Here is a 17,192-nt window from a genome sequence, read left to right as displayed (position 1 = left end):
CAAACTGCTTTTCTATTGAATGTGTTCTTTTGCATTAATTAAATAGTATTACTGTATGATAGCATTAGATTGAATAAATGGATTTCATTCAACTATTTTAAGCAATTTTAGTTAAATAAACTCCCTGAGCCCGAAGTCAGCTGGGATAGGCTCCAGCACCCCCCACGATCTCAGTGAGGATAAAGCAGTTCAAAAGATGAGATGGAACTCCGAGTTACAGATAAAACATGAGCCAGTTTTTTTTTAAATACTGTAAGCAGTTTGCATTTAGCACATCTTTATTTTATGATAATGTATGCAGTTGCACATTGGGGAAAAATTCTGTCACATTTCTGTCAACCGAAATCTGCATTTAATTATCCACTCCAATGAATTCACCCCTCTCTGGAGGAAAAAAAATCGAATCGTGAGTCAACTTTAGATGCAAGTCAAATGCGTTTGACTCCCCACAGGTGTTGAGAGGTAGATTTATTGATTTAAATGATAAAAGTACCGCTTGGCTGAGTTTCATAATGTTTAATTTACACAGCTATTCACAGACAAAAAAACATAGAAGCAACATGGCCATCAACTGGGACTGTAGAAGACTGGTGACATCACCACAGGAAACTGTGACCTTAAAGTCCTCATTATTTAAGTCAATCGTTACCATTGACGGCGATAAACGTGCAATCCATTTTGAAGAGATTGGACGCCTATGGCCGTCAAGTTTTGGGGGGAAAAAATGAATGGTTTTCATAACTCGTCCACAAAAGGGGTATTGATCAGATGTCCGCTCGCGGCCATGGTCTTCTTGCCATCCACAAATTTCCTTGCAGCCTGAAAAAGAAAGATTTGTAGTGGATTTAAAGATTGGCACCAATATAAAGCATTTCTCTTCTTCTTTCTAATGAAAAGTGACTCACCTTGACCACGTCATCCTGAGTGACAGCTTCGATGGCCTGTAGGATGGTCTCGGGCGCCTGATACGTTCCGCCCGCCAGAGCCTGTGCGCCCATCTCCGCCATTAGGCCGCTGGAGCTTTCAATTGACATCAGATAATCCGCCTTGGCTTGAGTCCTGCACAGAAAATACAGCTTGCAATTTAATGTATTTGCAGTATCGCAGAACAGGGCTCCAAATATACAGTAGTATTTTGATCTATAACGGACAAGTGCACGGCCAATTTTTGTCTTGTGTCCGGAATATTTTTAAGAGTGGTTAATTACAAACCTTTACACTTTTGATTTTTTACCCCAAGCATTGTAAAAAAATAAAAATGACAAATATTGCAGCTTAGTTGACTAGGTGTTCATTGTTAAAGCTGTGTTGCATGTTTCTATGTGTAATACTGCCCTCCTGTGGCTGACTTTAGTATGCACATGCAGTTCAATTATTTAACCAGGATTTGGGTTGCAACTACAATATCCTTTTGAGACGTTTTTTTAAGTAGAACACGGTAGAAATATATTTTTCATGTCTCAAAATTGCTGGAATGTATAAATATATTTTAAAGCATATCATGAATAGCAAGATGGCCATCAGCGCACTGAACCATGTTGTGAAAATCGACCTTATCCATGACTTGAAATCATAACATTGGTTGATATGGTGCATTTTTTCAAGCTATTGCAACACTCCACATAACCTCTTTGGCTTCAAATCTTGCCCCCAACTCACTTTGCTCTGGCGACGTCATCTGCCGTCACGGCACCTTGGGCTACAGCTCCCACTTCGGCAATGGCCGCTCGAATCACCTGCACGAGGTGATTCCAAAAAAAGACTGTTTGGTGATCTGCAGTCTTAAATTTCTCAATCCGTATTTGTGTGTGTGTGTGTGTGTGTGTGTACTCACATCCCCTGTTGTGTTGGCTTGCGAGATGCTGTAAACGCCAAACAAACCCGAGTCGGAGTAGAACGCGTTAAAAGCAGAAACCTTGAAGAAAAGCAAGAAAATAATTAATTGGAACATCCATACTTAACAAGCCAAGGTTTATCTTACTTCAAAAAGATGCTTGGTTGCCTTGGCGACCCCTTGGCTTAATTTGCTGCCGATACCGGCACCCCTCTTAACATGTGACCCGGCTCCCAAGATCCTTTGCAGCACGACGTACGAGTTGGCCTCCGCGCTGCCCGCCACGGCGCCTTCGCTGACGACCATGGTGTGGACCGTGTCATTTTTGTTCTGAACGCGAAGCTCGCCTACGAGGAATGGAATAAGTGAGAGGTTACGTTTCAGGGACGTTGACCGTTTTAGACGGGCGATTTCTTTTTGCGGTCCGCTTACCGCCACGGTAAGACGCCTTTGCTAGCGGAGCTCCCGACCCACCGCGCACGCTGAGGAACCTCTCACCTAGCTCCTTCAGGTCAGAGTGATTGACACCTGAAGGCCACCAGACGTGAAGCAGAATAAGAAATGACCAGTCACAAAAAAAAAAGGAAAAAGCAACAACTCACCTAGGCCAACAACAGCCATCCTGCTGGTCGTGAAATGGTCCTCCACAAATGAGTGCAGCTACACGTGGAAGACAACATGGGTGAGTAAGTCTTCCCTTGAATTCAATAAATTCAACAGAAAAAAATGATCCCCAAACCATATTATGTTTTTAGAAACAAAAAGATTCATACTTGCTGGGGAGACACCTTGCCAACCATGAAGTCCGGACAGAGCAATGAGTTGGAAAGAGCGTTTTTGTAAGCAGCTTCATGCAACTTCTCAATTATACCTGAAACAAAAAGGCACATTTCAAAATACGCATTAGGCATTACTACATGCTGTAGGAACCAGAAATGCTGTCAAAAATTGAGTGACTATTTTTCGGCCTATATAAACCTCCACGTTTAGTTTTTTAAACCTCCTTGTGGCTAATTTATGTTTGTTGCTATCTAACTCATCATGAAATTTGCTTACCGTATTTTGCTGTTTAATATACTCGGGTGTATTGAATGATTTTTGCCTCCCGTTTGTGCGCTGTCTAATGTAACCGGGTATATTAAACGGCAACTCAGCTTTTTTGGCAAGATTTGTATGGTGTTCATGGGGGCATAATTATAGATACTTAAGTTACATTAAAATTCCAAGTCAGGCTTTATTCAGCAGTAAGTAGTTTTAACCTGAGCAGTAAGTAGTTTTAGTCTGCAAAACATTGATGCACCCCGTCACGGCATAAAGAGTGCGTAGTGGATCGTACCTTCCCATTTGTGCGCCATTTAATATACCCCTGCCGTTTAATATACCCGGGTATATTAAATGGGTGGTATATTAAACAGCAAAATACGGAAGCACTTTTGTGACTTCAGTCTGACTGCAACTGTGTTGATGTTAATTTGTTTATTGAAGAGATGGGGGGGGGCGCTATCAAATAATTCTGTATTTTTATGCAAACATTAATTTTTAAAATCGCAATATAGATCGCTATCCTCAAAAAGTTGCAATGTCACTTTTATCCACTATCATTCAGCCCTAAAATGCATCAAAAAGGGAGTATTTTATTTTTATTTTTTAAATATGATCATAAAACCATTTGGTACAGACCTATCCGACGAGACTGCCCTGCCCGAGCCTTGTCTACATTCACCCTGGAAGTTAGGTCATTCACTTCCCAAGGCCGGAACTCCTGCGCCGTGGTCACATTGACCAAATACTCCAAAATATTATCTCTGAACACACATACAAAAATACAAATATGTCAACATACGGCACAGCATCCCTCCTCAGAGAGCTTTCATACTTACAGGTCATCTCTAAAGCACTCTGCCGTGTAGACCATGGTTTCCCTGGATAATGTAGCACTGCAGACCAAAACAACACGCATTATACATCTAATTTTTGTGCAAGTATTTAAAAGAAAGTATGAGAAGCACCGACCTGAGGCTGGCGCCAAGTGCTTCAATACCACGGCAAAGCTTGAAGGCAGAAACACCTTTAGTAGTCTGCAACATAAAAAAAGAATTCAACATTTTAAGATAATTTTTCTGGCCGGCATCTGTGTGACGATACAAAAATGGGAAATGACCATATTGGCAGCCAGCCTCAACACGTGAGCGGCACCCTGGTTCTCCGCAGTCTCGTAACGACTCCCCGCTTTGACAAACACGCCCACGCTCGACAACGGGGCATAATTCTCCAGGGAGGCGATGACCAAGCCGTTTGGAAGTTTGGATACCTAAAACAGAGATGTGGTGTTATTTTTTTTAATGTAGGTCGGGGAAAGTTAACTCAAATGTGGAGATAAAAAGCACCCACCTGGACATTTTGAGGCGCGGGAAGTGATACGGCAGGCGACTTGTGTCCTGCGTAGGCCTCGGTCAGCGCTTCGTTTGGCCTGGAAGCAGCATAGTACCGTTTCTGAAAAATGTAACCCAAAAAAACACAACTGTGATTGACAGCAACATCTTGCTAGAAAATACACATCTTAGATTACTGTTCGGTGTGGGATGTGGAATAATTGAGATGGTATCTTCCAACGCCAGTGAGGTTAGTTGCAGAAGGTCGAATTAGACAATTAGTGTTTCTATATATGCTTTATGCAACATTTTATATTTGGGGATGTGGAAAACAGCTCAGAAAAGGTCATTTGACCTTCAGAAGAATGAATTCGTTAAAAAAAACTTAGAATGTAGCACATTTTTAGTGACATAATGGCAAAAAGTGAATTTGAAAGCTAATGAATAATGGATATTATGTGTAAAGATATAGTTCACAAAACGCCGCAATAATAAAGATTCCTGGCGAGCTAACTAGCCGCTGAGCTAACTACTTACTAGAAAATTACAAGGTCACGTTTAGTCTTGTAAACCAACTACATAAAATGATACTCCGAATTAACAGAAGCGATGTAATGACGTAAATAGGAAAACATCACTCACAGAGAGATTGTTTAAAGGGCGAATTCCTCTCATGACTTCCAATCTCGTCCTGCCGGGACACGACAAATATGGCGGACAGGGACGTCACTTCCCACAATTCCTTACGGCATCCACAGACAACATATAAAAAGTACATGGCACAGATACAAGGTCAGACAACTCAAGATGGAGTGGCTAGCGTAAGTAAGTAGCCGCCATCTTGCGTCGGTGGACGTTCTCTGGTTTCCATTAATGCACTAGAAGTACAGAGTGGTTTTCCCCAAAAAATACATCGATTAAATGTTGTCGGATGTACAAAAAGTTTGGATTTATTTTCCCAAAGAGAATTAAACATTTTTCTTTAATAATTACATATGAGACATTAGAAAATACAGTCAACACGAAGTTAATGTACATAACTTCAAATCAAACTTCAATATAAAGTACATTCCATTTCCTGGGCATGGGCACATTAGCAAAGCCTTTTCACAGTTGGATTCATACAGCATCTTTTTCCCGCCATACAATGTCAGCAGGCCATCCCAAAAGTATCACAATTGAAATATCTAGGTCACCCAGCACTAAAAAAAATCAGCTCTCAGTTCATTAAGTCAATCCCCACGTGCCTTAGCTACTTATTGACATATGTCCGACTGCGCTATAAAGTCCTTCCTCAGCATTAGGGACGCACATCCGAGCCAGCTGCGACTGGTGAGCATCTCGCCGACAATTTCCCACGTGTCGGTCACGTCGCAGAACCTCTCGATCGTGTCGTGATATCTAAACAGGGGGGCCGGGTGTTAGGCTGGCGGGACAGAAAGAGACGGTGGCGTAGATTTTTTTTTTTTTTTTTTTTTAGACCTCACCTATCCCATCCTTCCTCTCCTCCCAGAACGTAGATCTTTCCATCCACCACGGCGACGCCCGGTCTATAGCGTCGTTCTTTCATGGGGGCGCACATGGTCCACTGATTGGTCTTGGGGTCGTAGCACTCCACCTTGTCGGTGTTTTCCTTCGTCGCGTGCCATCCACCTGAAGTCAAAAGCATTTGAACAGGGAGGTTTTGGACCGCTATCGACGGCAATAGACGTCCAATCCGTTTCCGCTGTACCTATGACGTATATCTTGCCCTTCAGCGTGCAAGCTGCCGAACCGGAACGGGGAATTTGCATGGGCGCGACCTCCGTCCACGTGTCCGTTTTAGGGTTGAATACTTGTGTGAGATCTGAGCCATCGCCGTCCTCCATAACGGCGCCCCCTAAAAGAGAAACGCACATGTTGGACCATTTCGTTTGAAGAGGTTTAGTTCAGTCTTTCGCTCTATCCGTGACGTTTCCTACCGGTAACGTAAAGAAGACCGTCCAGCGCCACAACGGCGGGACTCGTGACGCCCATCTTGACGGAGCCCGTGAACTCCCAAGCGTTGGTGTGAGGGTTGTAGCACTCCACCGCGGCGAGACGAGAGCCGCCTTCCCAGCCGCCCACGGCGTAAATTAAACCGTCTAGCATCACCAGGCCTGCAAGGAAAGAGTCAAGTTATATAAAAAATAGATTTAACCACAAATACGCAACAATGAAACGCCGGTGTGTGGCGTATGTGCGAGAAGTCCATGACATCCCAACCTCAGGACGCACCGAGTTCAGAGCGGGGAACGCTCATGGAAGCCATTTCCATCCAGCTGTCGAAGCACGGGTCGTAGCGCCACGTTTCCCTGCTGGCCGAGCCGTCGGGAAATTCGCCTCCTGCTATGTACAAAAGCGAGTCTACGCACGAGACAAGAAATCACATAATATGGCATGGTGAAATCGGGGTTAGGGTTAGGATTAAATGCGCAAGTACAGACGCTCCCCTACTTACGAACGAGTTAGGTTCCGAACGATTGTTGGTAAGGTGAATTTGTTCGTAAGTTGCTCAGTGCTATATTTTGTATTACAATTTATGTTTAAGGCCTATATAAGTATATTGAAGGCAGACATGTTCGTATGTACCGTTGTTCGTAACTCGAATGTTCGTAAGTAGGGGAGCGTCTGTACTCGCCATTGACCATGCCGACTATTTACGCTTAAAAAAAAAGTTAATTTGGAGGACAATTTCCTCAGCCCACCTGACACCACCAGACCGTGTTTGCTCACAGCAAACGGCAGGCAAGCGTGTTCCCGCCACTCATTGGTCAAGGGATTGAAGCTCTGCATGCTGCACAGCACCACTTTATCGTCCTCCCCGCCGACTGTTATGATGACTTCCAAAGTCTCTGCGGGAACAGGGTACGATTCATTTAATTCCAAATGGGAAATGACTCTCACGGGGGTCTTAAATGATCAAATACTGACCCGTGGATCGGCGCGGCCGTACCCGGGAGTTGTAGAGCTCCCTTCGGCGGTCCTTTAGCAGCAGGTAGTCTTTGGCCTCGGAGATGAGCTTCTGGCACACTGGGTTGTCCTTTATCACGTCGTGAGACTCAATTACGTCATGGAGGTAGTAGGGGCAGATGAGGGGCAGGCGGATGTACTCCAAGACCTGAAAACAGATAAAATATTGGGTATCTGTTGCGATTAATGGCCCTAAACCCTTTCCAAATCTGACCTTCTCAAAGTTGTGCTTGCGGGTCGGGCATTTATTTAGCCACAGCATGACGGCTTCAAACACCCACTCCTCTTTGGCCACATTAAGATCGTCGCTGTCCAGGATTTCAATGAGCTTGTCCGCACACAAGGTCAAGAACTCCTCCTGTAGGAGAGATTTTAAACATAAATCCTAGTAGAATTCAAATGATCGAACTGCACGCTATGTACATCTATCATCAGCCTTGTACCTGGAGACAAACAGTGCTAAAATGCTTCAAGATGTAGTCCATGCTGTTTTTCTCCAGGAGGTTACAGGAATGGGCCTCAGCAAAGCAGTGGATCCCCACGCAATTGGTCTCGTCCATTTGACGCTCCATAAAACAAGAGCAGGCATCTCGCACGGCCATCACGTCCAACAGATTAGCTGCGGCCAGCATTGCCTGCACAAAAAAAAAAAAAAAAAAAAGCTTGGTAACAATCCTGCTTCATGAAATGGCCCCAAGGTGTTAAAGCAAGTTACATGAAGCTTAAAACTTAAAAAAATATATAAAATAAACACCAGGTAGAAGGTGAAAACCTACCTGGACATTTGCTTTAGTGATATAGACCTCCGACGTGTAAGCGTAGCTAACCAGCATGCCAATCATCTGTGGCTCAGCTCCATTGATAGCGACACGACCCTGCTTGGACTCCTTTAGGTTTGTTTTAAACATGGTCTGGTTGCCGGCGAGGTCCACAAAAACAAAACAAAAACATGGTTAGTGAGGCGGTACGTCTCAGAGGAACTTAACTCATACTTGTCAACCTCGGCCAATTGCTCCCCTTATTCATAATTGAAATGTCCCTTATTAAGCGATAAAAAAGTACATTTACTTGCATAGGGCGCACTTAAAAGTCTAACATTTTCTCCAAAGTGGACAGAGTGCCCAATCAGTATGCACTAATTTCAAGGTTCTGTAGATGTCGTTGTATGACGCAGACAGCTTGAATATCTGGGTACATTGCTTGCTGACGCGCTATATTTAAATGGTGAAAAGGCGGGTGTGTAAAAGGGGAATATGCTTGTGCATATCATGCTTAAAGCTTGACAATATTGGCACTCGACGATGACATTTTCGTCTGCTACCAATGACCGAGACGATCCGGATTAGAGCCGAGATGGGTAAAGCAAGATTGTACGTACTTAAAAAATCCCGTACAAAGGTCATTATACAGCATACACAATTTGAAATGATACAAAAACGTATGAAACATGGGAAAACCGTAGAAGTTGACAGGTATGTGCACCTGAAAGTAGGTGCTGAAGGATGCCAGGACGATGCGGTGGCAGGGAAACTCCTGTCCACCGCAGCACAGGGTCACATCACAGAAGGAGTTGTCGAGTCTCAGGGCGTTGAGACCCTGCAGGACTGTGTTGGGGTGCCGGGATTCCACAAACAGGTAGTCTTCTCCACCTGCACCTGGTGACGTCGGGGCGGAGAGACAGCTGCTCTCACCCTGGTTGTCGGCAGCCACAAATTCAGACATTTACGAAGCCGGCAACAAAATCTGCGAGTCCAAACGAGATAGATAGAAAAGAAAACAAACTCGTCAATGGTGTAAACTCGTTGTATTCACGAGAAATATTCCATTTTAAGAGCGAAAAGGGCGACGACAACAGATTGGCTAATGTTGAGGGCTCACTAATTGGGTTTAAATTAGCAGAGGAACCGTAAGAGTTCAACAGCTGGTTGAACGACCTGGTTATCGTTTGCCCGAGGTTTTAATGGCGAAGAGAGTGCTGATATTGCGACTTTAATAATAAAAGAGTCGAATTACCTGTTGGCATAGCAGGCAGTAGTGATAAACAATACTTTTAACCGTCGCAGGTGAACTCCAAAGCTTTGTCCTGTTTCTTGTTCGTTTTGTAGTGTTGTTGGGCGAGTAAACACTGCCACCCAGCGGCAGAAAAAGATGGTGAAACACAATACGTATTTTGCATTGAAAATGTATTAACTAATTTCGAGTGTTGTTTTTTTTTTACTAAAGGCTTATATAGGCACAAGATTCAATATCTTGTGTTGTTAAAAATTACTAACAGGTGGATGTATATATTTTTCGTAGTGCTGGGCAATATGACCTACTTTTATTATTGTTATTTGTTTTTATAATGAATTTTGATGTTGATAATGCATGATGTTCATGACTTAATTGCTAATAAGAGCTAAAAATTAATTAAACGGTGCTACAAAGTCATTTTTATATGGCAAGTAAAATCATTTGACTCACATAAGTGACATTTTATTTAATGCAAAGTTGCCCCCAATATGAATTCTTCATCGATCAAGTCATGAAACACCGGAAACAACATTTCTTCTCTAGTTTGAAAAGGGGTACATTCCATTTATGCCCTTTCCAATGGCAGACACAAACACACCATTTGCGAGAGTCATCTTTTGTTGAGGTGATCACAAGGAGCTCTCTCCCATGGCACCTGGGTTCTCCAAGGCTTTTTTGCGACGCGCAACGGCGTCCAAGATCTTCTTCCGAAGTCCCAACTGGATGCGAATGCCCTTCAGGTCTTCGTCTGAGCAGAGCGTAAGCGCCTCCAGGTCCAAGTGCTCCTTGGTGAACGCCATGGAAAACTCGGACAAGGAGATGGACGCCAAGAAGCCGTCCAGGGGGGACGTTTCGTCCTCGTCGTCGTCCAGGCCCAGGTCGTCTTGCTCCCACGGGACGTTAGCATTCCCCTCTAAAGCCGAGAGGTCTTCTTCTGCCTCCAGGTTTTGGTTCTGAACAAGGTAGCCGAGGTTTTTGTCATTCAGGACGTCCTCCGTCTCCAGGCTCATCCTTTTCATGAAGGTAAGCCCGCCCAGGCCGGGCCTGTTGAAGATGGACTGCTTGATGGGGCCCGATTCCCCCGGGCCTCCGTCGTCGGCCTCGTTTTCTTCTTCTTCTTCTTCCAGGCTCCTCTCGTCCTGCTCGTTGAAAACATCCAAAAACTCGGGATTCCCCGACGCCGCGTTCTCCTGCTTGAGGAAGATGACGTTGTCGTCGCCAGCGGGTTTCTGCACGGTTCCCTTGTCCTTCTTCCCTAGCTTCATCTGCAACGTGCCTTTCACCCTGGAGGTCAGCGAGCCAGATTTCTCAGAGGCAATGAGTTTGGAGAACTGCTCGTTGACGCCGCTCACCGTGCCGGACGAAAGCGACGAATCGCCGGCATCCGAACCGGACCCGGCGCCGGCCGCGTCCGGCCCACGGTACATCTTATCCATCTTGCTTTGGTGTCGCTTCTTCACCTTCTCGCAAAGTTTCACCCGTTTCTCTGCTTCCTTTCCGGCTTCTTTCCTCAACCTGGCAACCTTCTTGGGGTTCTGGTTGGTCTGCCGCGAGGCGGCGGCGTCCAGGAAGCGCACGCAGTCCATGCGGTCCCGAGAGGCGGCCACGTCCATGGCCGTGTGGGAGTCATTGTCCAGCGAGAACAGGTTAGCGTCAAAGCTAACCAGGAAGCTGAGGATGTTCATGTGACCGTTGGCGGCGGCGTGGTGAAGTGGCGTGTTTCCCCAAATGTCGCTTCTGTTGGGATCCCCCCTGTTGAACAAAAATACATTTTCAACATCATGCTAAAAATACCATAAAAATAACACACCAAGTGGTGGATGAGTGGTTAGCACGTTGACCTCACAGTTCTGGGACTGGGGAGTTAGCATGTAGCCATTTTCAAGTGGCAGTCAAGCGTATAATGACGAAGTTGGTTGATGGATATAAGTGCTGTGCTTTTAGATTAGATTTAAATTAGATAACTTAATTAAAGTCAGAAAAACGTTACACCCATAGAACTTAAATTTTGGCATCCGTAACTAAACTGGACAGTTAGCTCAGCGGTCAGCACGTTTGACTGCCACAGCGATAATTCGAATCCTATTTGGAGGGTAAGAAATATATTGTCGCATACGTACTTTTCACAATGGTTTGTAATCTCTTAGTAGTTTGTTTTGAATTTAACAGTAAGCTTTTTGTGGTTTTCCGCTTTTTTCGTGTGGCAATCTGCACTTCTTTAAGCCATTTTTTTAAATTCACAAACCACACATAGAAAAGAGTACTAATAAGTAAGGCATTAAGATGTAAAGTCCTGTACAGGTGTGTCCCGGCAATAAAAGTCCTGCGTGTCATAAACATAGCGCTAATTATTTATGACCAAATGATTTTAGTAGCAAGCCTAGCTAACCATCTATGGGAAGATAATGAGTGAAAAAAATGTGTGCTAGTTAGCGACCAGGCTCTTTTGTGGTGTTCAATGAGGGTCGGAGATGAGGGGGGGGTTCAGTCGTGAGAGAAAGGTTCTTTTGTTTGTTTTTTTCCGCTAGCCTGGAACATCAGAAACCTTCCACAAACGTCGGATATTTTTTCTTTGGTTTTGGACAAATTCCTAGAATCAAATCACGCCGGGGTTGCGATTAATCCAAGAAATAATCGTGCGATGAATTGATTTAACCGGTCGATTAGGTTTGCTTGGTTTCGAGCGTTTTCTCGAATGTGCCAATGAGGTGCTTGCAAAGAGTGTTCCTGGTTTAAAAAGGCAGAATGTTCACCCTCTGCTGCAAATGAGCTGTAGCGCGTCCACGTGTCCGTGAAAGGCGGCCAGCAGGGTGGGCGTCATGCCATCTTCATCCGGAGAGTTCAAGTCTTTCCTGGTGGCCTCCTTCAAAAGATCCAAGTAACCATCGATGGCCGCCTTGTGGTATCGAGACATGGTCGTCCTGTCTGCCGATTCTTCGCAGTGAGCAGAGCCAGGGCGTCGTCGGTCGGCATGTCAGCTGCTCACAGCCATAAAACAGTGGCAAAGTCCACATTCAGGCCGTCCCATTATTTGCCAATTAGCCAGCTTTGGGCCGGCCCTAAAAGAATCGAAAAGCTCACATGTGCCAGAAAATGAGCGATCACAACAATTAGGTGTAATTCTCACATTTAAAAAATAAAATTCCTCTTGATTTTCATTCTAAAATCATTTTTGTTTACCTATTATTGACTCCAATTTTACTGATGTTTATTTTCTTCCACTTTGTATTTAATTTAGGTACTACTACTACTACTACTACTACCACTACTACTACCACTACTACCACTACCACTACCACTACCACTACTACTACTACTACTACTACTACTACTACTACTACTACTACTACTACTACTACTACCACTACCACTATTACTACTACCACTCACACTACCACTCACACTACCACTACTACTACTAATACCACCACCACTACTACTACTATTACCACTACCACTATTACTACTACTACTACCACTCACACTACCACTACTACTACTAATACCACCACTACTACTACTATTACTACCACCACTACTACTATTACCACTACGACTACTACCACTACTACTACTAGTACCACCACCACCACCACCACCACCACCACCACCACTACTACTACTACTACTAGTACCACCACCATCACTACTACTACTACGAGTACTACTAATTTTTAATTTTTTATATGTATTATTTTCATTTAATCTCATTATACATTCATTTCAAATTATTTAAATAAAAATACACCTCTTTATATATATAGGAATTGCAGTACCCATGTAAGAAGATTATACAATATGAAATTCCATTTAATACCTTCTTCTCATCCCATTTTCTGAACCGCTTTATCCTCATTAGGTCGCGGGGGGTGCTGGAGCCTATCCCTGTGTGCAGTTTACAACCACATTGCACTTATAAATGATATAAAATGAAGTCTCCTGAAACCTTTTTCAGATGGTAACAAATCGCCGTCAATGGCAGCGAAGGATGTTGACACAACGCTGTTGGTGAAATAGGTGACATTGAAGATCCTCCCTGACGGTCAACCTTTATAAGAGGGAGGAAACCCCGAGACATTGGAGGACAATTTTGCAATCCGCAAACGACTCCAGTTCAAACCGGTGAGTATAAACTTAAAAAAATAATACTAATAATAATCACAGCTTTGTAGTTTTTTTTCCTTCTCTTCCAGATGAATGAATAATTAATCCATCTATCCTGCCTACAAATGTTGTTTGTGTCTCATTGTTTATTGCTTTTAAGAATAATCAAGTTTTACTCACAGCGTGTTAATTTGAATTGTTCTAATTATGAACTGGGAAATTAATAATACTGTATGAATATACTAATATGGACTCACATATCTCAAAAGCCAAGGTACTTCTTGATTGGCTATAAATTATTTTACACAACCATTATATATATGCCAACTCATCCCTTTTTTAAATAATAACATTTATTGGCAAATAATAAATGATTGATATTAGTATTTAATATTGTTGTTAATGTAGAACACTAAAACAGGACCAGTATATATGTATCATGCATTTAAAAGTTTATTAAATCATAGTTGCTGTTGCCAAAATAAGACACAATACAGTATATAAAACAGTACTTCAAATGTGATTTTAAAATAATATATGGTGGCACAAATGTCATTTATTTTATTTACCCAAAAAAGCCAAAACAAAACTTAGATTCCCATTCAAATAAAGTAAAATGTTCTGAGATAAAGTATAATTCTGAATAAACGGTAACAGAAAAATGCACATTATATTATCATCAAAATATGGCATTTTCGGTTCGCATTCAGTTAAAAGCCACAACTCCTACATTTTTTTCTTTGTCCTAAAATTACAATTGACTCCTTATGTCGTCTTTGGGGATCACCCTTCGACGTGATTGGTCCCAAGAGAGACGTAATAAGCCAACCTGAGGACCCACCATCCACCGAGGGAACATACGAGGAATCTTGTGGGTGGAGCCAATTTCTGACATTTCTTAAAAAGCAAAAGACAGATATTGATTTTTGTTCTCCATCGTCCCCAAAAATCCAACACGCCAACGAAAGCCATCCAAATCCGTCTTTAAAACGTGCAACGTCGCCATCCGCGTGGCGACGCCGGTCCTTTTATTCCTTTCCAAATGGGCGTAGTTTGACACAGCGGTCCTCCCCGGGGACCGAGACGTCCCTGAAAACAGGCCGCCGGGTCTCCGAAGGAGGGCCGGCGTCAGTCACAATAACAAGATAACAGCCCGAGGCCAGAATCCCTCGCCGTGTTTGGAAAGTGTTTATTCTCAACGGCACATTTCCACGCAAATCTGCGTAATTTTGCGCTTTTATACTTCACCTTTTGTATTTTAAATCATTTCTTTTAGCCTTTTTGCAATGGACAGGAAAACTGAAATGGACAGTTTCATAGAAAACTACACAAAAAAGTTGTATTAGCAAACCTAAACATGTTCACCTTTTCTGCTATGTATTACTTATTTTATATTCCACTTCATTAAGGCAATACAGTCGATACCAAAATCCATATTTTCTGGATTTGGGTCACTTGCTAGGAACAGTTTACAAAAACCACCTGAAAAATGTGGGCTAACATTGACTGCTATTTGGAATTGATCACAATTCCTTCCAAATAGACTGGGATTGTAATCCCCTATGGACAAAGTGGAATAAATGACTGTTCCAAATAGCTAGTGTTACTATTTTCAAGTGCTTATAATCCCCTTAGTCAGCTGTTAATCGGAGTTATAGATAATATTGCACCCCCCCCCCCCCCCCCCCCCAACAACTGCTCTCTTCTCCTAATACAGGGGTGGTGAACACGTGGCTCTCGAGCCGGATGTGGCTCATAGCCAAAATAAATACTTCTCTTTGCTTCTTATCATATTTTGTGTATACTTCGTTCTTATATATATTCTGTAAACCACACTCAAATTCATCAGAGCCCATTAAAAACACAACATAAATGATATTTAAAAAGGTAATTTGGCAGATTGGATTGTTTTTATACTGCTTTCGGCGTAGGTTTTGACTCTCACAGTTGAACAATTTGTGTCTTTCGTGTCCTAATATCAGAGAACGGCGCCATGTCCAGCTGGCGGACGAACGCGACGGCGCGGGACAACGCCACGGTGAAGGCCTTTAGCGTGTTTGACGGCTGCGACTCGCAAGTGGAGGGCATCCTCTTCGACCTGACGCTGCAATGCATCAACGTGGCCGTGGGGATCCCCGCCAACATCCTGGTCATCGCCTTGCTGGTGCGCAACCGCAAAGACCCGTCCACCTCCGACATCTACCTGGGCTCGCTGGCCTTCATGGACGCCTACTTCGGCTCCATGACGCCCATCAGCTTCCTCAACCTTTACCACTGGCAGAGCAAGGAGGTGTGGTCAGCCCTCAAGTTCTCCTACGGGGTGAAGGACACCAGTGGGCCGCTCTTCCTCTCCTGCATCTGCCTGGACCGCTTCGTGGCCGTCCTCTTCCCGCTGGCGTTCGGCCGCCTCAACGGCCTGAAGCAACGTCTGGCCCTGACCGCCCTGGTCTTCGGGCTGACCTTTGCCTACTCGGCCGCCAAGACGGTGGGCGGTCTCCCCGACTTCGAGAAGGTGTTCACGGGCGAGATCTTGGCCACCTTCACCTGGATGGTGGTGTGCAACGCCAGCATCCTGTGGGCGCTGAAGAAGTCCAGCGGCGTGGGCAAGGACGACATGCACCCCATGAAGAGGAAGGCCTTCAAGATCGTGCTGTCCATCCTCTGCATCATCGTGGTCAACTACCTCCCCCCCGTGGCTCTCTTCCCCTTCGAGGACTACTACTCGCCCGACGTCTTCCGCTGCTACGTGCAGCCGGTGGGCTTCGCCTTCCTCAACATCAGCAGCACCATCCAACCACTGGTCTACCTGTCGCGCCTGGACAAGGTCCCCTTCCTACCAGACGCGTGGGTGCGCAAGTGTTGCCCCTGCGCCGCTGAGGTTAAAGCCAAAACGGCGCCAAATGGGTCCGACCAGAAAAACGCTTGAATATCATTGGATCAAAAAAATATATATATCTACACGCCCCGTTTTACTTTGTGACGGGTCGTGATGTTTCTTCACCGTAGGTCCGCTAAACGTGATTTGCATATCGTTTTATATTCAGTTTTTATAGACGACCTATAGCGCCAGGTTTGTACTTTTCTATTTGTATTTCATTTGTTTGCTAACCCGTGCTCATAAATGGAATATCATGGACAAATGACTGTTTATTATTTCGTACTTGTACCTCGATAAATGTAGAATATACCGACAAGGGACTAAAGATAGAAATTAGCCCTCGGCTACATTTTTACATATATATGCTCGTTAACATGAATAAAAATATGTGCTGTCCCTTGTGAAATAAATCAAACTTAACCACGAGGATCCTCATCAAAATCATTTGCCTTCATGTGTACAAAAGCGATATAATGCATGATTCGATTGGTCACAAAAAGTACATCAATAAAATTCATGCTAACCATTAGCATTTGGTTACCCTTAAATATTCAGAAATATATCAACCTCTTATTCAACTGAACATTTAATTGAATCCTCCACTTTTGACTCGAATTAAAGGGAAGGACGACATCCCTATTATATATTATAATGAATCTTCTTTAAATGTTTAAATCTCATTATACTTTGAAAATGACAATAAAAGCATTCAATTCAATTCAAATGACAAAGAATAGAATTGTTCTTACTTAGAATAGTGGAGAAAAATGTCAATAAAAGCAGGACATGTCTACCCGATAAGCAGCAAACATTTTAGCAACGCCGATACTAAATTAGCCAATCAAATTCGAGCAAGCCTAATTGCTCGCTACCCCTTTTTACTTGCACCTGTGCACGGCTCTTTCAGTACATTTGTATGTTGTGTGTATTAGAAAGTTACAAAATGTCATTTTTTGGTCTAAATTATTATCAAATACTTCATTACTTTCAGCAACTGTTA

The 17,192-nt window shown here is 43.6% G+C and overlaps 4 protein-coding genes across 6 annotated transcripts; 1 reads left to right on the top strand and 3 right to left on the bottom strand.

Annotated features, from left to right (window-relative positions):
- Window positions 1-260: 260 nt before the first annotated feature.
- uqcrc2a (ubiquinol-cytochrome c reductase core protein 2a) lies at window positions 261-4,956 on the bottom strand. Its single transcript, XM_077619874.1, has 14 exons — window positions 4,849-4,956; window positions 4,226-4,327; window positions 3,996-4,145; window positions 3,848-3,912; window positions 3,715-3,771; window positions 3,515-3,639; window positions 2,608-2,705; window positions 2,437-2,494; window positions 2,267-2,362; window positions 1,982-2,181; window positions 1,835-1,915; window positions 1,660-1,736; window positions 906-1,059; window positions 261-819 (listed from the first exon to the last, which is right to left on the bottom strand). The coding sequence occupies exons 1-14, from the start codon at window positions 4,879-4,881 to the stop codon at window positions 736-738; spliced, it is 1,380 nt and encodes a 459-aa protein (XP_077476000.1). The 5' UTR covers window positions 4,882-4,956; the 3' UTR covers window positions 261-735.
- Window positions 4,957-5,128: 172 nt separating this feature from the next.
- On the bottom strand, window positions 5,129-9,319 carry LOC144089000 (kelch-like protein 24). 3 transcript variants are annotated; one of them, XM_077619798.1, is made up of 12 exons: window positions 9,211-9,319; window positions 8,680-8,940; window positions 7,974-8,108; window positions 7,641-7,832; window positions 7,412-7,555; window positions 7,159-7,345; window positions 6,933-7,079; window positions 6,463-6,591; window positions 6,168-6,344; window positions 5,939-6,085; window positions 5,694-5,859; window positions 5,129-5,607 (listed from the first exon to the last, which is right to left on the bottom strand). In XM_077619798.1, the coding sequence occupies exons 2-12, from the start codon at window positions 8,917-8,919 to the stop codon at window positions 5,463-5,465; spliced, it is 1,809 nt and encodes a 602-aa protein (XP_077475924.1). In that variant the 5' UTR covers window positions 8,920-8,940; window positions 9,211-9,319; the 3' UTR covers window positions 5,129-5,462. The 3 variants fall into 3 exon arrangements, with proteins under 3 accessions (XP_077475924.1, XP_077475925.1, XP_077475926.1); XM_077619799.1 differs by having other exon boundaries at window positions 6,463-6,573; XM_077619800.1 differs by having other exon boundaries at window positions 6,463-6,570.
- A 364-nt stretch (window positions 9,320-9,683) lies between these two features.
- Window positions 9,684-12,263, bottom strand: anks4b (ankyrin repeat and sterile alpha motif domain containing 4B). Its single transcript, XM_077619801.1, has 2 exons — window positions 11,964-12,263; window positions 9,684-10,962 (listed from the first exon to the last, which is right to left on the bottom strand). The coding sequence occupies exons 1-2, from the start codon at window positions 12,122-12,124 to the stop codon at window positions 9,840-9,842; spliced, it is 1,284 nt and encodes a 427-aa protein (XP_077475927.1). The 5' UTR covers window positions 12,125-12,263; the 3' UTR covers window positions 9,684-9,839.
- Window positions 12,264-15,238: 2,975 nt separating this feature from the next.
- On the top strand, window positions 15,239-16,618 carry LOC144088728 (G-protein coupled receptor 4-like). Its single transcript, XM_077619349.1, has one exon. The coding sequence runs from the start codon at window positions 15,308-15,310 to the stop codon at window positions 16,238-16,240; it is 933 nt and encodes a 310-aa protein (XP_077475475.1). The 5' UTR covers window positions 15,239-15,307; the 3' UTR covers window positions 16,241-16,618.
- The last annotated feature ends 574 nt before the right edge of the window (window positions 16,619-17,192 follow it).

This window comes from Stigmatopora argus, chromosome 14, assembly GCF_051989625.1.
Source record: "Stigmatopora argus isolate UIUO_Sarg chromosome 14, RoL_Sarg_1.0, whole genome shotgun sequence".
NCBI classification, from domain to species: Eukaryota; Metazoa; Chordata; class Actinopteri; order Syngnathiformes; family Syngnathidae; genus Stigmatopora; species Stigmatopora argus.
This window is presented reverse-complemented; position numbering and strand designations above follow the sequence as displayed.